General features: G+C 33.4%; 1 protein-coding gene across 1 annotated transcript; it reads left to right on the top strand.

Annotated features, from left to right (window-relative positions):
• The first annotated feature begins 1876 nt into the window (after positions 1 to 1876).
• On the top strand, positions 1877 to 10793 carry Smp_025380 (similar to 16 kDa calcium-binding protein). The gene is made up of 3 exons (XM_018789516.1): positions 1877 to 2199; positions 8436 to 8530; positions 10475 to 10793. Exons 1-3 carry the CDS (start codon positions 2065 to 2067, stop codon positions 10686 to 10688), a joined length of 444 nt encoding a protein of 147 aa, XP_018654952.1. The 5' UTR covers positions 1877 to 2064; the 3' UTR covers positions 10689 to 10793.
• Positions 10794 to 21928: the final 11135 nt, after the last annotated feature.

The following is a 21928-nucleotide window of genomic DNA, read 5'->3' as shown; positions in this document are numbered from 1 at the left end:
CCATTGTATGAGTCACCATTGAGGCGTACATCCACGACTACCCAGAGGGGTACAATTCAGTAGCATTAGGTACGCCAACAACCATGTATATTTAGTAAGTACAAAATGTGCATTTATTTCTATTGTTGAATATAATATACAATAGTTAGGTTTCAGGTATCAATTGACACAAGTCTTTTTTTAGTCAGAAATAAGTTGAATAAATGGATCTCCATCTAAAGTTCAGAAAATTAATCTTCCTAAACAAACAATTTTTATCAGTACCTCATTCACCTGGTCTATTCTATTTATTTTTGAGAACAGTTTATAAAGTATAAAACTATTCAATATACTGAGGATAAGAACAAATTCGCATTTGGAACGGTATGAAGTCAAACAGTGACGAAACATCACAAATATAGGATTCATATTACCAGGCAGGGTAACCTCATTCTAACATAAAATCATCAATTATATACTTTGACTGGAAGTTTGAATGGATATTTAAAATTGATTTGGCTACAGTAAATCGCTAAAATAATCACATTTTTGGTGATGTATCTTGATTCATTGTAATATGTCATGTGGAAAATTATTTATTCATTTAATGAAACTGATATCCCGAAGCGATTTATGAATGATAACTTTGAGAACTATTTATGGACCAATATGATATGTATATTTCCTATTGTACAACTGTTAAGTAACTTAAGTATTCATATTCATGTTCCTTTTATCATGAGCTTTATTTTGACCTATAGACTATTATTATACGATTTACCATTCTTGAGTTATACACAGTCTATTAATCACTGTTCCCCCTATTCACAGCCACATTTGGCTAAATCTTGTACAAATATTATTTTTTTATTTTGTGGTACGATGTGGTCAGTTTGTTTCGTATATAAACCCAGTATGTTTGTGAATAGTGATTCATATTGCAGAGGCTGTTATTGGTGTTCCAGACCTAACTGACTGGGCTAGACAGAAAGCAGGACTGATAGGTACTGAAGACTGGTCATACGGTTTTCGTGTATCATTACTCTGATCGATAATTCACTTCTCTCTGATTTACAGGGATCATCGTGTCATATGCTTAACAGCGCACAGACGCACACAATATAACAGAGACATAAACTACTAGGCTTGAATTTCTACATACACCCTAGTACAGATACGTGTCAATGATTTTTCTCTTTATTTACATCAGGCAAATAAGGTGAATGTATTACTAATGATAAAGAGATTAGAAGACTTGTAAGTAAACCAGTATTATAAAATGATATCAACTTGAAAACCGGATGCATACCTAGTTGTGTATTCTTATTTCTTCTGTTTTCATTACACCACATCATTCCTAAAAGACATCGGTTCTATCTCAATGTGATGACGTCAAAAATTTTACGTTTTTAAAAAAAAAACACAGCAATTATGGATGTTTACTGGTTTTAAAATGCACTTTGGCACCTAATATTTTGATTCAAACTGTCTCCTAAGATGGTTTTGCTCATTATTGATGAATAGTTCTGACAAATTATTTTTATAATGCTTATTCAATTGATGCAGTTATAGTCAAACTAATGCTTAAATTCTATTTAGCTTATTTTGTATAAAATATTTCATCAGTTTTGTAAAATATATATCGACTATTAATGCTGAATTTTTGTTCATAATTCAATGAATTGTAAAATAGAATAAATCACAATTTCAAAACACCCACGTTTTCACGACCTAGAAAAACAAACAAACAAACAAACAAAAAATGCATTTTTTTACACAATAATAATCAAATAAAGCTACTAAAGAAAAAAAAAATAAAATCAGCGTATCACACATGATCTAATTTTATTTCATCTAATAGTAAGTCTTAATTGATTCATTGAAATATGCATATACAACTATATAAATATACTAATGAGATTTTTAGATTAAAAGTATTCTCAACAGTAAGGATTATTCTAGCTAAGAAAGACGTACTGAGTGACTATTTTGTAAACAACCAAAATATAAACATTTTGAAAGAAACCATCTAGATAAATTTTAAAGGAATATTATAAATATTTATAATTTACATTTTACAAAGATATGCCATCTAAAAAAGAGGTTGATGAATTGTTAAGAATGTTTCGTGATATAGATAGAAATAAAGATGGTTACATTTCAAGAACAGAATTATTCACGAAGATTGGCACTACATCTCCAGATCGACAGAAAGTTCATGTAAGTTAATTGTTATAATATTATAATACTGTTTAAAGTATTTAGTAATTATCTATAGTTATTAAAATTGAAAAAATATTCAGATTCGATTCGATCAAATGTGGATCACTAGTGTCACTGCATATTATGTTGGGTAGTGACACGTAATTTCGTTTTTTTTTTACTACTCTGGATAATGTGATGGATACTATGCTTCCCTTGTCATCCTATTAAACATAAACACAGAGATAAATTGATTGTTATATGAGCTATCCAGAGTTGAACAAATACTATGTGGTGATTTACGTTGATTGATCATTAATTGAACATTAACGTCATCATTATTTAGTCCTTAGCGTTGATCGCATCCTATTGGTTAGATTTAAATAAAGATACCTGTCTCAGTGATTCAGCACTACACACACTATGTTTCAATGTTATCTGGCTAGAAATAGTTAACAGAAAACTAAGGATCTATGTTTCATGCAAGTTGTACGGCTGGGAGGTCTATGTTCGAATCTACCATGGAGTATCAGTTCTCTTAACAATACGTGCACGCCTTATTGCCGAGAGGCAGTTAACACAAAGCATAAGTCTAGTGTTCACTTCTGTCTACCCCCAACCAAATAATATCAACATTATGGTAAATAACGACGTTCAAAAAGTAATAGTTGGTTTTCGGTGTTGTTTATTTTACTCAGAGGCATTTCGTTTCGTTCCTGGGTACATTGAGTAGAGTTAACTAATAAAGCTAATCCACACGTCTTAATGTATGATTCTTTATTTTCGCTCAACTACATATATGAATTCTTTTAAAATAAACTAGTTTGTTATCATTCACGATTAGTAAAACTGTGTTCAGTCTATGCACTCCATCTGTTACATCTTTATACTGTGGTTTTAGTCAACGTCCCAATAATTCATAGTATAAAAGTCATTTATCAAGTGCATTTTTATGTTTGTGAATAAAAGCTGTATGAAACATAAAATATGGTTTTATTCCTTCCATATCTCATGAGAAAACATACTAGTTGAAACATCTGCATTTATAAGATTAGCCAGAATAACTTAGTGATAGTCTCTTTAATTATAAAATGACTTGATGTAAGTCCAGATTTTAACGAGATTAGCAATTTCCTCAATAATGCAGACTGATCATAATGAAAAGTAATTAGCTAGACGAAATTGAAGTCCATTATTCTATGCAAAATGCCTTCATTACGTAATATTATTTTTCTCCTGATAAAGTTTAGACTAAGATTTAGTTCCTATAAAAGTATCGAGATATTTTTTATTTCCTACAGTAATAAATTTTTTAAAACTGTTTACATCTTTTTCAATGTTTTAATATACGTCACTACAAATAATCGAGTTGGCAGAAAGATAAAATTTTTAAATATTTCATGAGTTTTGATAATCAACATTAGATAAGTAAATGTGTTTAGGTAGAAGTAAAATGTCGGAGCTGTTTTAGTGTGAGATCATAATTTCGTTGATATTGATGCTTCAAAATATTGGAAAAGAAATAATTTATGAGAACAAATAGAAGACTTTGTTCGTTTTCAGATTCTTGACTTAAAAGCTTACTTTAGATAATCTAAAATAAACTGGTAAGAAATTCGTTGGTTGTAAAATAATAGTTATCATTTGGGATTATTTGGTTTAAATGATTATAACTTCCTTACTTACCCACGCCTGTTACCTCTCGTGGAGGAGCAAAGACCACACATCAGCATTCTCCATCCAACACTGTCCCCAGCCATCCTTTCCAGTTCTTTCCAGTTAACATTCATCCTTTTCATATCTACTTCCATTTCCTGACGTAGTATGTTCTTCGGTCATCCTCTTTCCCACTCCCCGAAGGATTCCAAGTTGGGGCTTGACTCGTGATGCACGTTGGTGATTTCCTTAATGTATGTCGACCCACTTCCAACGTCTTTTCCTAATTTCTTCTTCAGCTGGAAGCTGGTTTGTCCTCTCCAATTTAGCGCTGTTGCTGGTAGTATCCGGTCAGTGAATGTTGAGTATTTTGCGTGGACAACTATTTATAAATACTTGTGAATTCTTGGTGATGGTTGTAGTAGTTCTCCACGTTTCAGCTCCGTACAGTAGAACTTACTGTCTTGACGTTCGTATTGAAGACTGTGATTTTGATATTGGTTGACGGTTGTTGTGAGTCCTAATATTCTTCAATTGTAGGAATGCGGTCTTCGCTTTGCCAATCCTCGCCTTTACATCTGCTTCAGATCCTCCTTAGCCATCAATGATGCTTCCCAGATACGTGAATCCTTCCATATCTTTCAGAGTTTCTCCATCAAGTGTGATTGTGTTGGCGTTCTCTGTGTTGTTTTTGAGAATTTCGCTTTTTCCTTTGTGTATGTTGAGGCCCATTGGTGCAGAGACTGCTGTTTCACTAGTTGTCTTCATCTGCATTTGTTCGTGTGTATGAGATAGGAGGGCTAGATCATCTGCAAAGTCCAAAATTTCGAATTAATTCTGTGATGTCCATTGTATTCCGTGCTTCCCCTCAGATGTCAAGGTCTTCTTAATCCAGTCAATGACGAGAAGAGAGAGGAAGAGGGAGAGTAGACAGCCTTGTCTGACTGCGGTCCTTACTGTAAATGCATCTATCAGCTGTCTTCCATGCACCACTTTGCACCGTAGTCCGTCGTATGAGTTCTGGATAATGTTGACAATCTTCTCAGGAACTCCATAGTGTTGAATAAGGTTGCATGACGTCCTCACATCCACAGTGTCGAACGCTTCCTTATAATCAATGAAGTTGATGTATAGTGATGAGCTTTATTCAATTGATTGTTCCACGATGATCCGTAGTGTTTCAATTCAGTCTGTGTGCGACCGATCCTTAGGAAAACTAGCTTGTTTATCTGGAAGTTTCATCTTGACGAAAACCAGGTGGTGATCCGGAGACATGTAACCTCCTCTCCTCCCTCTCACATCTTCCATTGTCATTCTGAATTTTCTACTGATTCAAATCTGTTGTATACATTTCTCCATGGTGTGATCCAGTGAGATCCATGTAGCTTTGTGTATGTGTTTGTATGGAAATATTTTACCAACTATAACCAACTCGTTGAATGCACACGGATCTGCGAATCTCTCATCATTGTCGTTTCTCTCTCCCAGTCAATCCATATCTTCCCATGATATCTTCATATCTGGTGTTGTCTATTCTGACTTTGACATTCAGATCTCGCATCAGGATGGTGAGGTCATTTCTTGTGCACTTCACTTTGATTGACTGTAGTCTCAAATAGAGCTGGTCTTCATTGTCGTCACTGCTATCATTGGTTAATATTCATTGGATAATATTCGTTGTGATTTCCTCCTTCATTGTTTCGAATGATGCTTTGATGATTGTGGATGCGTGAGATTCCCATCCAACAATTGCATTTCGTGCTTCTGTGGACAGCATTAGAGTAACTCCGTGATTGTTTAGAGCACTTTCGTTTTCGTGACCAGAGTATAGTGGCATCTCTCCCATATCTAACCTTTGATGTCCAGCTTGAGTCTATTGGATTTCGATCATCCGAGTATTGACAGTTTGTATCTCCTCGTTTCCGTAGTTAATTGACTGGTCTTCTCTGTCTCGCACATTGTGTAGATGTTCTATGTACCTATGAGAATTGTTGCTGTGGTTGTTAGAAGTGATATTGGCTTCGTGTCTTTTGAAGAATCTCTGCTTTCATCGTGAGGTGCCCTAATTCTTCTGAATGAATATGCTTTAAGTTGGAGGTCAGAGTTGAAATGGTTTGATTCGTTTGTTTTGTTTGGCGCTCTTTGTGGTAAGGTTGTTTTCTATGAGATGGGGTTGCTGACCCTACCCTGAACCCTCTGCCTTTACCCGGGCTTTGAACCGGCAGCAAATCTAGAAAGGCTGTAGGAGGAGTTCGAAGTGATTATACTTGTGAAATATTGTATATTCATTAGATATTTGTATTTGAATAAGATTACCATATAAATATATATATATATATATTCCGTTTGCAAAGCATTTCTAGAAATAATTTGTTAAGAAAGCAGTCACAGTTACAAAAACATATTCATTGTAGATAGAAATATTTAACGGATATTTCAAATTGTTTGAGAACCTGCTAAACGTGTTAAAGTCTGATTTGGTTGAGCGTTTTAATCATTGTATATTTTAGTAGACTTATCGTTGTAAGAAGATAATTAAATTTTTAGCAGACAAATTTATTTATTAATAAAACAACATTACAACTGCTCTCGGAATAAAAATAAGTCAAAGTTAAGGATAAGACGAAGAACAATGAGTATACAGCTGTTTTTTGTGCAGAAGGTAATGATGATAAAAATTGGTAGTAGTATTTCATTGTCTATTGCAAAAAAGGGTAGCAACTTGAAAGAATGATGGATTTATGAATAGTTCAGATTGCACAGGTTGTATTATAGTATATTAGAAATAGCATTTCTAAACTTATGACATAAAACTAAGACTAGAAGATATTAGTGTTATATCGAGTGAGTGTGCGCCCTGTTAAGTATATGACGTGATAATCCCCGCCAATCAGAGAGAAGTGAATTATCGATCAGAGTAATGATACACAAAAGCCGTATGACCAGTCTTCAGTACCTATCAGTCCTGCTTTCTGCCTAACCCAGTCAGTTAAGTCCAGAACACCAATAGCAGCCTCTGCAATATGAATCATTATTCTCAAATGTACTGGGTTTATATACGAAACAAACTGACCACATCGTACCACAAAATAAAAAAATAATATTTGTACAAGATTTAGCCAAATGTGGCTGTGAATAGGGGGAACAGTGATTAATAGACTGTGTATAACTCAAGAATGGTAAATCGTATAATAATAGTCTATAGGTCAAAATAAAGCTCATGATAAAAGGAACATGAATATGAATACTTAAGTTACTTAACAGTTGTACAATAGGAAATATACATATCATATTGGTCCATAAATAGTCCTCAAAGTTACCAGTCATAAATCTCCACGGGATATAACAATTAGTTTCAAGAGAAAACATTGACTCTCATATAATGAGAATAATCGTACCTTTAGATTTTATAAAGTCATATGTCTTTTAGCACACGATGATATTTATCAAAGTTTTGAAAGGATTAGATTAATTTTTTCGTTTTTAATGAAATCAGTTTTTTCAAGCTAAACTTTATTAAATTGATACAAAAATTTGTATCCATGAGATTCATTCAAATGGTCAAGAGTTTATATACATTGCTTCAAATATTTTTAAACCAATATCTATAAAGTTAATGAATATGAAGGATTAAGGATAATTGTTCTTTATTTTCAATGAGTAATAATTTATCGGTCTATGTTTCTACTTTTAACATAGAATATTTTTCATTCTCGATTAGTTTCTTTTTTTTGCAAACGATAGTTCACAACAATAACATGAATAGTTCTTGATTTACTGTTATATTCTATCATTAATAAGTCTATTGAAGTTTAATTATAATTCAATTTATCATAATAATCAATATTCTTAGCCTTAAAATAGATAAATTGAGATCAGACAATTTAAATCATGGGTTAGTCTTTGCTGAAGAAAACATATTATTCTGTGACAGTGGTATATATATATATATAATACATATGTATCATTAGAATTCCTTTTCTGTGGTTAGAATGTCTGATAATGGTATGATAAAATTTTAATTGTATGAATTAGTTGATGATTAAGTTAACTAGGTTTGTTATTTCATACTTAAACAATAAACTACTTCTAGATATCTAATGTTCACTGTATACGTCAATTAAGTTTTCATACAAAGAATTTTAATAGATAAAGTATCTAAGGCATAATGTTGATTATTTGACAATAAAAAAGAAGCAACGTGATATGATGTGTTTTCAAAATATTGCTGATAGATACTTAAAAATGGATTGTTTCAAATCAGTCTAAACAACTACGGAATAAAGGAAATAAATTTACATAGTTGAAAGCATGAACCGATTGAAGCTAGACCACCAAGGAAAACCTGGAAACACTGGACGGCCGTTTCGTCTTGTTGTGGGACTCCTCAGAAGTGCACATACACGACCTCGCCTCGTGAGATTTGAACCCAGGACCTACCAGTCTCGCGCCAGAGCACTGGTTTAGCTTCAATTGACTCATGCTTTCAACTATAAAAATACTAAATTTCCACAAAAACCCCTTCTGAAAATAAATTTACGTTTATATGTCTGTTGTTACTTTTCTTTATTCAAATGTTTATTTTGTTTTATTTATAGGAATTAATTAGATTATTCGATATCAATGGTGATGGCATGATAAGTTTTGGTGAATATAAATTAATATTGGGATTGACAGGTCAATCAATCGATGCGTAAGTCAAATGATTAGCTAAAACTGTAATCATTCTGATGCTATATATATAGTCCCAGATATTTTCTTTTCTTTTGAACACTGACAATGATGTAGACTAATATAAACTTAGGTCACTGAGTTACGACAACACGGTTACATTGACTTCAATAAAAGTTTTTTTAATTATACAGAAACTGTTATCTTACTGGTTAATCTACCTAACTGATTGATTATAGGATACAATTTAATACTTTAAGACAATGTCGATGTTTCTAAGGATTCCTGTCTATTGCTTCCAGCCTTTTCTCAAAAAATATAGTGTATAACTTTATGTAATTACTAGTATCATAGTTACTATTTCAAGTAGACTGATAACATTTTGTAAGTAATATTCATTTCAGAGCTACTGAATATTAAATCATAAATAAATAATTTTGACTGTTTTATCTCAGCCTAAACATTATCATGTATGGGAAATGATCTAACAGTTGAACACAAAAAAGATAATGCCCTTATAGTGTTATTTACAATTTATTGAATATCCAACACAAAGTATATTATTATATTAATTTGATTCATGATATTCAGAACTGTTTTAATAGCTCTTTGAGTTAACAAATTATATTTATTTAAATAACTGATCTTGTGAACACACCATAATTTTATGAAGAATCATGATCATTGAATGACAAGTCGAATGACACGTGATCATAACCTTAAATGTTAGATAACAGTACAATTATAGATGAATATATATTTAGTCATATTTCTACAGATAACTGGTAAGAATGGTAAAGCCAACTAGCTATTTAGATGAATAAATCTTGGTTATAAATTTACATACAATGTCACAAGACTAAATATGAAGTCACACAAGCAGTCATTAAGAAGACACCATCAAACAACTCAAAAATATTTAAAGTAGACTAGTACACTGACTAAACGTAGGCTTACAAATAGATTTTAAGAAAGGAATTGTTCATGAAAAACTGAAATTTTAGCAAAATGTGTTAGTCTGCTAATCACATTGGCAAAAGTGATGTTTCTTAAATTGAAGGAGCTCATGTGTTTGAAGAGAATATGATATTTAAATGGCAACAAATAACTGAATTTGTAGAAGTCGTCAAATTCATCAGTTTGGTTGTTCTTTTATCGAACTACAATATAATAACTTAATACGAATCACAGACTCATTTCAAGCTGAACAAAAAAAGACAATAATCTGCAGAGTATCAAAAAATATTTCTTTTAGGCTTCAAATAAGCTACACATAGACTGAAGTAACATAGAATAATGTGACCGGAAGCAATGGTTTGCATCGCTTACTTAGTGATTTATGGGTGAACATAATACATAAAGCACCTTAGGGATGTCCACTGGATTTTACTATTTATTAAGTATCTTGAACTCACGTTTTAGCAAGTGTAATCCCCTTCAATTGATAGATATTAAGCCGCAGATTCAGATTAAAACCATTCAACAAAGAATAGAACAGTAATAATATCTGAAATGTTTTAGGTGGTCTGTGCTTAAAAAAGATAAATCACTTTAAATTTGGTGTATTTATTTCTGCTAGTCAAAGTAAAGAACGTTCGAGGTTTGTTACAATTTTATGATTCTCAAATATATCTATAATATTCTCAATTCTTACTGGTGATCAAACATTGGATCATTTACCTCATCAGGATATCTTTTTCAATATATTTTATGGGATAACGTTAGTTTCAAGCAACCATTTATGATCATATATAATACCATGTTTCAGTGCAAATATTGAAGAGAATCTATGAAAAATGATAAATTTTCAGTACTGTATCTTATTCAATGTACTTGTTTAATTCCAAGTCATAAATCGGTATCAAACGCAAAACATAACACTATCGATTGACTTCATTTACTGAATGCATAAACTATAAATACAGATTGAGGGCAACCAGTCAAATATATATTTTTTTCATTTTAGTTGGACACGTCTATTTCGAAAGTTGGATAAAGATGGTTCAGGTACTTTGGATTTTCATGAGATTTGTTCACTATTTGGTGGGGATAATTCTTCTGAAGTGAGAAGATCTGTTCGAAATTACATGAAACGATATGATACCGATCGAGATGGACGACTTAATATTAGAGAATTTCTAACATTTGTTGCTGATCAAGCTGAACATAGTGCAGTATAATTAACAAACAGAAAAAAACTTATTTACTATAAAACAGAGATCACATTTGTACGATAATATTGATAACTCCCCTTTAATGTAAACAAATAAATGATCACTAAAATCAAAGCTAAAATAAGTAATGCGTTTTGTTTATTTTCTGCTAAATCGGTTAAAAGTACACAAATTTCCGGTTAAATACTTACTGAAAATTTCAATACTCATTTTTTTCAGAAATCAAATAAATTCATTTCAATGCATTAGAACTTACGTAAGTGAATATACATGATGTCAGAATAGCTCATTTTCAAATCTATCCTTCATTCAAACCTTATCTGTATGATGTCTATTTTAAGTTGAAATATACTTACTTACGCCTGCTACCCCGAGTGAAGGAGCACTGGCCGCCCATCAGTATTCTCGATCCCATTTTGTTATGACCAAATCTTTCCTGTTGTTTCCAGTTGCTGTTCATTCTTTTGATGTCTGCTCCTGATTCCCGACGTAATGTGTTCCTTAGTTTTTCTCTTCTCAATTTCCTTCAGCACTCCAAGTAAGCGCTTGCCTCATGATGCAGTTTGATGATTTTCACAATATGTATACTATCCGTCCTCACAGCAGATTGGTGTTGATGACATCTGGTTAGCGGATACTGGGTATCTTGTGTAGACAAATGTTTAGAAATACTTGTACTTTGTTGATGATGGTTGACATGGTTTTCCATGTTTTACCTCCAATCAGTAGAATTGACTTGACGTTCCTATTGAAGATTGTGACTTTGATATTGGTTGACAGTTGTTGTGAGTTCCATATGTTCTTCAATTGTAAGAGTGCTGCCGTTGATTTGCCAATCCTTACAATTACATCTGCATCAGATCCTCCTTGTTTATCAGTGATGCTTCCCAGATAGGTGAATGTTTTCACAGTTGTGGAGTTTCTCCACCAAGTGTGATTGTGTTGGTGTTCACCTAGTTGTAGTTTAGAATCCAGCTTGTCGGCTTTAATGCTCCAGTTCGCCCTCCTTGCTTCCGTGAATTTGGTCTGTATCTTGACTTTCCGAGCTTTTGTTTGGCTGTTGTTGATTGTTGTCTTCCTGTTCATCCTTTCTCGAATCTTGTCCAGGGTTTCCATAGAGATCCATTCCTTATTGTGATGCTTCCTACGTCACAAAACCTCCTGACACGTTGAAGTTGATGCTTCTTTGATCCTTTTCCAGTTGTCCTCAATAGTAGTTTCTTGTTCTTTCAGTAGATCCTATAAAGCTTGGAACCTGTTGTTGAGAGTTATTTCGAATTCCCTGAGCTTGTAAGTATCTCGAAGGAAGGCCTCATTGACCGTTTGAAATGCTGTTTCGCCAGTTGTTCAGTGCTTTTTTAGCTTCAGTTTCATCTTGACAAACACCAGGTGGTGATCTGAAGGTATGTCAACTTCACTCCTCGTTCTCACATCTTCCATTGTCATTCTGAATTTTTTGTTGATGCAAATATGATTTATCTGGTTCTCTGTGGTGTTGTCCGGCGAGATCCATGTAGCTTTTTGTGTTTGTGTGGAAATATTGTGCCACCTATAACCAATTTGTTGAATGCATATGGATTGGCAAATCTCTCAACATTATCGTTTCTCTCTCCCAGTCAATCCATATCTTCCCATGATATCTTCATATCTGGTGTTGTCTATTCTGACTATGGCATTGAGATCTCGCATCAGGATGGTGAGGTCATTTCTTGGGTGCTTCACTATGATTGATCGTAGTCTCGAATAGAGCTGTTCTTTATTGTCATCGTTGCTATCATTTTTTGGTGCATATCATTGGATAATATTCGTAGTGATTTCCTCGTTCTTTGTTTCGAATGATGCTTTGATGATTGTGGATGCGTGAGATTCCCATCCAACAAGTGCATTTCGTGCTTCTGTGGACATCATTAGAGCTACTCCGTGATTGTGTGGAGCATTTACGTTTTCGTGACCAGAGTATAGTGGCATCTCTCTCATATCTAATCTTTGCTGTCCAGCTTGAGTCTAATGGGTTTTAGTGATTCCGAGTAGTGTCAGTTTGTATCTCATCATTTCGGTTGTTGTTTGACTGGTCTTCTCTGTCTCGCACATTGTGTGGATGTTCCATGTCACTATAAAAATTGTAGCTGTGATTGTTAGAAGTGGCATCGGCTTCGTGTCTTTTGAAGAATCTCTGCTTTCATCGTGAGGTGCCCTAATTCTTCTGAATGAATATGGTTTAATTTGTAAGTCAGAGTAGAAATAGTTTAATTTGTTTGTTTTGTTTGGAGATTTTGTAGTGAGGTTGTTTTCTATGAGATGGTGTTGCTGACCCCATACTTAACCTTCCTCTTTTATTTTAACCGGGCTTGGAACTGGCAGTAACCATGAAAAGTCTGGAGATTTAGGTAAATTGAAATATAGTCTAAACAAATATATCAACAAAAAATGTTCCGATATGAACATAAGTTATTTACATTATTTTGTGTTTATCATTGATCGGTCGATTCATAATGGGTCGATAATAAATAACCATTAAGTAATTAAACAGTACTTACTTCTTTTGAGACGTCTTATTCCATTCGTTCCCTGATGAATAAATGGTTGTCAGCTCAGAGAAACGTGTATGGTCATCACTCTGATAAGATAATGATTTTACAGCTTTACAAACACACTCAAATATGAAAGGATCATTAAAAGTAAAAAGATTTTTAAATTACTAATTAGATGCTGATTCTTATTTCTATAAATTTATCAATGTAGCTGAAGTTGTTCATGATACTTTACCGATCTGAATTATCATAAATATACACGTTATTACGTTCTAAGCAAAAGAACGAAATCTGACTCTTCAGTCAACTGTTTACAAATTGAACTGAAGACGATAGTGGATGTGTCGCTCAATTTCGTGGATCGTTTGAAGTTAAACATTAACACCGTTGGATGCCGGATCAGTGCTTCCAGGTTTTCCATGGTGGTCTAGGTTCAATTGACTCATGATCTCAACTATTGGAATGACTATAATATCCACCAACCCTCTTCTGAAGTTAAACATAAATACATTAAAAGATAATCAATCCCCCGTTTTAATGAATACATTTGTAATCAAAATATTTTTCTCTTTTATCTTCAGTTCTAATATGACAAATGTTAAACAATAAGTTAATCTTATTAGGTTGTTATAGATTCTGGACTGTAAGTAAAATTAGTACATAATATTGTAAGGGGTAAAAGTTGAACTGAGTACATTTTGTCTAGCTGAGTAATGTTTTTGGTTTATGAATCTCATAGAATAAAGAATCCTAATGAATAAAACTCATTTTCTACTTATCAGCTGATTAGTATGCAAGATTGCATCAGTATGGAGCTCAACAAAGTAGCCTTGTGATGCTCAAAATGGTAGTTGGAGTCTAACATGGCCAAATGTAGATGGATATGCTTTGGTAACATATCACCCTACTTAGATCTTACCATAAATCGTAAGGCGTTATCTAAGTTGCATACATTAGTGGACTTAGGACGAAAATACTCCTACAATTCATCCTTTACAGAACAGGTCTCGAAACTGATCTTCAAGTCCCACCATCATATGGGTGGCATAAATCATACTCTCTATAACAACATGTCACACATTTTGATGTATAAAGTATATATTCAACCAATCCCAGAATGCTGCAAGTTTATTCTTAGTAGTGTTCGCACAAAGGTTGGATTATGGTTTGAATCCGTTTAGAGACGATTTACATTTCGCATTCTTGGAACTGACTGTGCCTTGAATTATAAATCCAGATGTAAGAAACTTGGACCGGATCCTTTATAGAAGAGGCGAATCCAAGTGAGTCTAATAATTTTCCTCAAAGTACTTAATCAACTATCTTTTACATCGTGTGCAGTAATTCAATATGCAGAAACTCCTAGATACAGTATCCGTAACTCTCTGTCATTAGTGAAACAACCGAATTCCAAATCTTCTTTCTATATGAACTAATTTACCAGGAAATGTTTCAGACTCTGGAGTAGTTCACCACAATCTATCCGTGAGATAAAATCACCATATACTTTGTCCGTTGCATTGTGTTATATCCTAGTGAAGATTAAAGTACGGGTAACTTCTGGGATCTATTAATGGACGAATATTCTATAAATATTCTTATTGTTTGACTATTCAGTATTTAGATTGTGTGTATCTATATTCATCTTATTTTAAGCTTCATTTCGACCTATAGATTATTATCATACAATTTACTGTTCCTAAATTATATTCAGTTTGTTGATTACTGTCTCCCACGTTCACAGCCACATTCTGATTTGACCTTGTGCAAATGTTATATAATATTTTATGGTATGATGCGGTCTGTTTGGCTGTTATATAATCAAGTATGCATGAAATAAGTGATTCGCATAACAGAAGCTGTTATTGGCTCAACTGCAAGGGGTAGGCGGATAAAGGAACAATAAGGATGCCAGGCTTCTCATACCGGTTGAAGGTCATTGGTTTGGCACAGTGCTAAGATTGGATAAGGCGTATTTCGATTGGCAAATAAATCATGTGATAACTAAGCGGGCTTGAATTCATAACACATTGATGCTTACTTCTCCACTGAAAATACTATAAGTATTCTCACACCTGTAAATGTGTCTTATTCCCCAAGTGAGATTTTAGGAATTTCAAATGATTCAATGCTTTTGTTACTGAATCCAATACGTAAACCTCCCAACCTGTTTTTACTTCACACTAACATCGTCCTTAAATAGTTTGAGTAATATCTAACACGAACAGTATATTATAAAGTAGCCTGACATATGTATTGTGGCAGACCTGACTGACCTATCGTAGTTCTGTTATTCCGTGCTCTCTGTTTCTATCTTATTTTTTCTAGTTGTAGATAGTTACAATGAATTCGTTGTGGCACAGGTAATGACCAAAAATGCAACGTTTATACATCTACAGGATATCAACTTAAAAATTATTAAAAGTTCCAGGCTGATGCCTTTCACTGTTGTAATGTGAGCGAAAAATTTACTACCTAAACAATTTTTGAGCTATAACACTTCAAACAGTCTGACATCACATATCTGTTCCCTACATTTAATATCACTATCAGCATCAAGCTGGTCATGCTTGTGAAATAGCATGAATTTTGTGATAATTATTTTCAGAATACATAGTAATAATAATAACAATAATAATAATAATTATTATTATCATTATTATTATTACCTGACAACATTTAACAAAGAGAAAATAACAGACAATGAATATTTCGATAATGTAATGAGAAGACGAAGATTATCAGAACTATGTGATGATATATTAGCGCAATACATTTCGAACAATCTGATCACACATATACTTGTTAAGACAATGAATACTTAAAAATATATCCCTTATTAATTATAATGTCTAGACATGTTTCCATAAAAAATTGTCTGAACGTCAATGGACTGTATAGTCTGATCAAAGAAAATGAAAAAAAATTGTCTATTAGAAATGATTGGTGCCGGCTCAGTGATCTAGAGGTTAGGTATTCGCGTACGAGACCGAAGGTATTGGATTCGAGTCCCTCACGCGGGATTGTGGATGCACATTGTTGGGGAGTCTCATACCAGGACGGAATGACTATCCAGTTCTTTCAGGTATTCAGTGGCGGTGTAGCTTAGATCAACTCATGAATTCATCTATCAAAATGAGAACAAATCCAATTATCAAGAATTTAAAGAGGTGCCAAAATTACGTTTTTATTAATCAATGGATATGATAACTTTCAGATGACGTTGACGTATTTATGTTTTTTTTCACATCTGATTGGTTAGTGATTAGCATTGAACACTTAAAGTGAACTGGACTAAATATAATTTTTTTTGTCTTCTCCAGATGTATTTGCTGAAGTAGAAATTTTCCAAAACTCAACTGTCACATTCTGTAACCATTTCTTCTATACGACCATATGACAGGAGAAATAAGTTTGGTTGAATGATAGGTACAACATAATGATTCATTTCAATAGTATTTTTAATGAAACTTACAAAAACTAATACCTAAATATCGAAATTTTAAAAATGCTTCATTTGCCATTTAATAGTTGAATTCATGAGTCAATTGAAGCTAGACCACCATGGAAAACTTGAAAGCACCGGACGGCCGTTTCGTCATAGTATGGGACTGCTCAGCAGTGAGCATCCATGATCCTGGAGTTTAGTGACAAGCCGTGATCAGTGGAGTTCAACTAGGTGTGTTGTTAGATGGTAACTCACTGAAGACAATGGTGAATGTGTCGCTCAATTTTGTGGATCGGTTGAAGTTAGACATTGACACCGTTGGATGCCGGGTCAGTGGTCTAGAGGTTAAGCGTTCATTCGGCATGGTGGATGCGCGCTGCTGAGGAGTTTCACACGAGGACAAAATGACCGTCCAGTGCTTTTGGGTTTTCCATGGTGGTCTAGCTTTAATCAACTCATGAATTCAACTGTTAAATTGCTAAAATCTTCACAAAACCCCCTTCTAATAATAAACATTTACCATTGTCATTTCTTTTTCTGATATATTGCCAATAAAGATGTTATGAACTGAACAAAGAATATTTTTTTCAGTAAACTCTCTCTTCATTTTCTGTCGTTATACATTTTAATTATTATTCAAAGGGATTGCCAGATTTTAAGGAAAACAAAACATTAAAAATTATAACATACGGATATGAACAGAATAAAACTATTGCTCATATTTAAATAACTAGTATATAAGTTTAGCTTGAATAACATAAATTGACATTGTAACATTATTAATCAAAACGAATATAGGAAAAGTAGCATGTAAGTACCAGTAGCGTAATTACAAATTAAATTGATTGTTGAACCGAAGATTACGTAATGTGTAATATGATATGAATTTGGTAACAAATTGTATAGTGGTATGAATATGAAGAAAAATTCACTTCTGTGTTGCTTCTATCATAATTATTTTGACCAATACATACATCACATTGAAGAATAATCAATAATTCCAAATGACAAAAAGATAATCAAAGTGTATGTGACCACGTCATATCAAAGTAAATCCAATTTTCATTAAATACAAGACGTTGGCATAATGAAAGTCGTTTGAGCTCAATGTTTTATACTGACCAGTAATATGTTAAAGTTAAATTACAGACGATTAACATTGAAGGGAATGTGATACTGTAATTTATAGATACCTAAAAAGAATGTATTTCACTATTTTATGTTTGGAATAGTTGTTTGCACGATGGTTCAGATATTTCAGTTAGTCTTAATCAGTAGTAATGTGGTAGTGGTACTTGGTGAGTGAGTTGTGGTGATCATTTGATTTTAACAATTAGCTTATTAGTTGAAGGATTTTGTGAAGATTATACGTTATATTTTTTTTCAAACGCAGGATCTAGATGTTCATGGTTGGGGACTTCCTAATTAAAACCACTCGGTAGGTGTCCTACAGTGGCATTCGTGACAACTCTATTCTACTTTCAGTGTTTAAACTAGTTGTTTCAACCATTCTCCAGTTATTTCATATAGTCTTTTTGAGTAGTGTCACTTTTCTTCATTCAAAAAGTTATGTTGAAAGTAGGATAAATCGTTCTATAATTGGTTACTAAATTACAATGATTGCTCGAAATAATTTAGTACGTATTATGAAGTTTAATCCTATGTATTGTTTGGAAATTGGAATAAGTCAGTTTTACTGATATATTTAGATTTCTAAGTGTGATATCTCCATAATTTGTACACCTAACTGTGTAGATTTTTATGATCTAACTTAAGATGAACTTATAAATTATGATTTTCTTATTTTAGCTCAATGCATCACCACTTTAAATGATTTAATAGGTTATTAACATACCTTAAGTTTGTTGTAATCTGAACGTTTATAGGTTTTGTTAATTGCTGGTTTATTTAGTAATATTAGTTTGCATATACAAATCAGCTGAGTTCATCACAGGTTACATAGTCCGATCTAATGACTGAAACATCATTATTTAATTTATATATATAGTTCTAAAGTTACCTATTTCATCGCAAAATGAAGTTAACAGTTATTTATAGGAACAAGCTCAATTATAAATGAAGACAACATTTTTTCTAAACACAAATATGATGAGCATTTGATGACTTTTATTGAACGTAAACTGAGTACTTCAGTTTCAATCTAGATGGCATTTTTGAATGTGGATATCAGCTGACCTCAAATGAAATGATTGAAAAATTTTGTATTTCTCTGCTGTATCAACTTTTACCTTCTGTTAAATTCATAAAATATACTTTTCTGAGAATTACGTGATCTGTCATGTTATGCTTGAAAATACGCGCTACGGGTACACTAGTTGTTAGATTTAAGCTAAAAATCTGAAGGAATAAAAGCATTTACTTTTTAAAAAAACTTCATAAACGAAGAGCTTCAACGCGGATTGTGTATGCGTCTCTGAATGATCAACTATTTTTATTGGTGCAATTTATTTGTTGTTACCATGTAGTTTGGTAATTAATTTCTAAGAAAGAAATACCTTCATATCGAACAAACTAGTGAAGTACCTTTTTTTCCACTTACAAATGAAGACTTATTTTAATGTCACAAATATTTCTGTGGTAATTAATTTATATTTTGTGTATGTAAATAAAAAACTAAATCAGTTTTGTGAAAACGAAACGGTATCATATGACTTTTCAAAACAATCAATATTTCAATCAAAACATATTTGGTTTTGGTCGTTATAAATAAAAGTTTAAATAATGTTATTTATACTTCAGGTCAATGGAACGAGATCTCCTATTTGTGATAAAAAATATATATACAGCTACTAAATATGTGTTTATCTCAATTCTGTAATGTAAAGAATTAATAGATTGGAATTAAAAGGTTTTAGCGTTAGAATTATGGCTTACTTCTGACAAAATATTTTGAATTTCAGCTTCAATTTTATTAGGGGTTATGAACCCGCAGTTCGACCTAATATGATTGAATGATGTAATAAAATACATATGCTACATAATTCGTTGATATTTTATCTATGAATCCCTTCAATAATAATGTAGCTATGAGATTTGGAATATGAAAGTATTCGAGGAACATATATTTCAAACATTCTATATGAGACCAGCAGAAATGCAATGTAAACTGGAGTGGTAGAAATGGCTAACTCAGTATGTTATAGGTGATTCAGTCTCGGTTAAAATGATAAAGATATAAGTATACAGGCAAATACGTACTAGCTAACACACGTGTATCAAATATAATCAAGGTTAAACGTCCTTTATTAGCAAGGTCTAACATCTAGGAAAGAAGACGAATAGAAAGATGAGAACAATAAATAATCTGTCCAAAGATTCAAACAAAATACATAAGCGTGTGATGACAGGGATGTGTTACAAGGCCTTCAGCAATAGTTGTCGAAACTCATGAACACGCTCATGCTACGAATATGTTAGGTAGGAAATAACCTCTAGGACTCCAGGTTTGAATCTCAAAAGGGACATCAATGCCCTCAGAATTATATAAAGCCCATGGTGAAAATTGCAACTACGATAAAATCGTGGCACAGCACTTTATACTTATTGTTTCCAACGATGCATTATTAAAACAATGCACGCGATGTCCAGTTACTTAAACTAGATGTCCAGAATTCAACTAACACTGAGAACTAGATAAACATAGCATTAGTCAGTGCTCACTGATCAGTCGTTGTAAAAATAACATAAAGTCTATCAGAAATGTTCGGAAATCAGCTTAACTATCATTAGGGTTTTTGATTTCACACACCGTTAAGAAAAAATACTAAAGCTTTATGTCTTCAAGTGATTGTGATGTTTTTGAATCGTAGATATGCATACTGATGAAATTCATGATTAGATTCAGTGATTTCCACTCAGTATTCCGAAGAGAGTTTCATCATTTTTGTTTTCCGATGTTAAGTTCAACCATTCAATTAAGCATTTTATTTACGATCTTTCGATGAATAGGTTACATTATTACATGCTCAATTACAATTCTTTAAATAATAAGTTGAAGATAATGTAAAATGTATGGGGGGGGATTACACCTGTTACCCCTCGTCAAGGAGCATAGGCCGCTCACCAGCATTCTCCATCCAACTCTGTCCTGAGCCTTCCTTTCCAGTTCTTTCCAGTTGCTATTCATCCTTTTCATATCGGCTTCTATTTCCCGGCGTAGCGTGTTCTTTGGCCTTCCTCTTTTCCGCTTCCCTTCCGGATTCCAAGTTAGGGATTGAGTCGTGATGCACGTTGGTGATTTCCTCAATGTATGTCAATCCACTTCCAACATCTTTTCCTTATTTCCTCTTCAGATTGAAGCTCATTTGTGCTCTCCCATAGAACGCAGTTGCTGATGGTATTCGGTCAGTGAATGCTGAGTATTTTGCGTAGACAACTATTTATAAATACTTGTGAATTCTTGGTGATGGTTGTAGTAGTTCTCCACGTTTCAGCTCCGTACAGTAGAACTTACTGTCTCGACGTTCGTATTGAAGACTGTGATTTTGATATTGGTTGACGGTTGTTGTGAGTCCTAATATTCTTCAATTGTAGGAATGTGGTCTTCGCTTTGCCAATCCTCGCCTTTACATCTGCTTCAGATCCTCCTTGTTCATCAATGATGCTTCCCAGATACGTGAATCCTTCCATATCTTTCAGAGTTTCTCCATCAAGTGTGATTGTGTTGGCGTTCTCCGTGTTGTTTTTGAGAATTTCGCTTTTTCCTTTGTGTATGTTGAGGCCCATTGGTGCAGAGACTGCTGCTTCACTAGTTGTCTTCATCTGCATTTGTTCGTGTGTATGAGATAGGAGGGCTAGATCATCTGCAAAGTCCAAAATTTCGAATTAATTCTGTGATGTCCATTGTATTCCGTGCTTCCCCTCAGATGTCAAGGTCTTCTTAATCCAGTCAATCACGAGAAGAGAGAGGAAGAGGGAGAGTAGACAACCTTGTCTGACTGCGGTCCTTACTGTAAATGCATCTATCAGCTGTCTTCCATGCACCACTTTGCACCGCAGTCCATCGTATGAGTAGTGGATAATGTTGACAATCTTCTCAGTAACCCACTAGTGCTGAAGAAGGATTTATAATGTCCTCACATCCACAGTGTCGAACGCTTCTTTATAATCAATGAAGTTGATGTATAGTGGCGGGCTTCATTCAATTGATTGTTCAAATATGATCCGTAGTGTTGTGATTTGATCAGTGTACGACCGATCCTTATGAAATCTAGCCTGTTTATCTGGAAGTCGTGTGTCTACTGAAT

The sequence above is a fragment of the Schistosoma mansoni genome, chromosome W (assembly GCF_000237925.1).
Source record: "Schistosoma mansoni strain Puerto Rico chromosome W, complete genome".
Lineage (NCBI taxonomy): Eukaryota > Metazoa > Platyhelminthes > Trematoda > Strigeidida > Schistosomatidae > Schistosoma > Schistosoma mansoni.
Note: the sequence above shows the minus strand (reverse complement) of the source record. Positions and strands in the feature narration are given on the sequence as shown.

Bases quoted from the DNA above. Each gene is read 5' to 3' on its own strand.
- Smp_025380 (XM_018789516.1), top strand. From the start codon at position 2,065: ATGCCATCTAAAAAAGAGGTTGATGAATTGTTAAGAATGTTTCGTGAT. The intron at 2,200-8,435 runs GTAAGTTAATTG...TTTTATTTATAG, and splicing joins CAGATCGACAGAAAGTTCAT to GAATTAATTAGATTATTCGA. The intron at 8,531-10,474 runs GTAAGTCAAATG...TTTTCATTTTAG, and splicing joins ACAGGTCAATCAATCGATGC to TTGGACACGTCTATTTCGAA.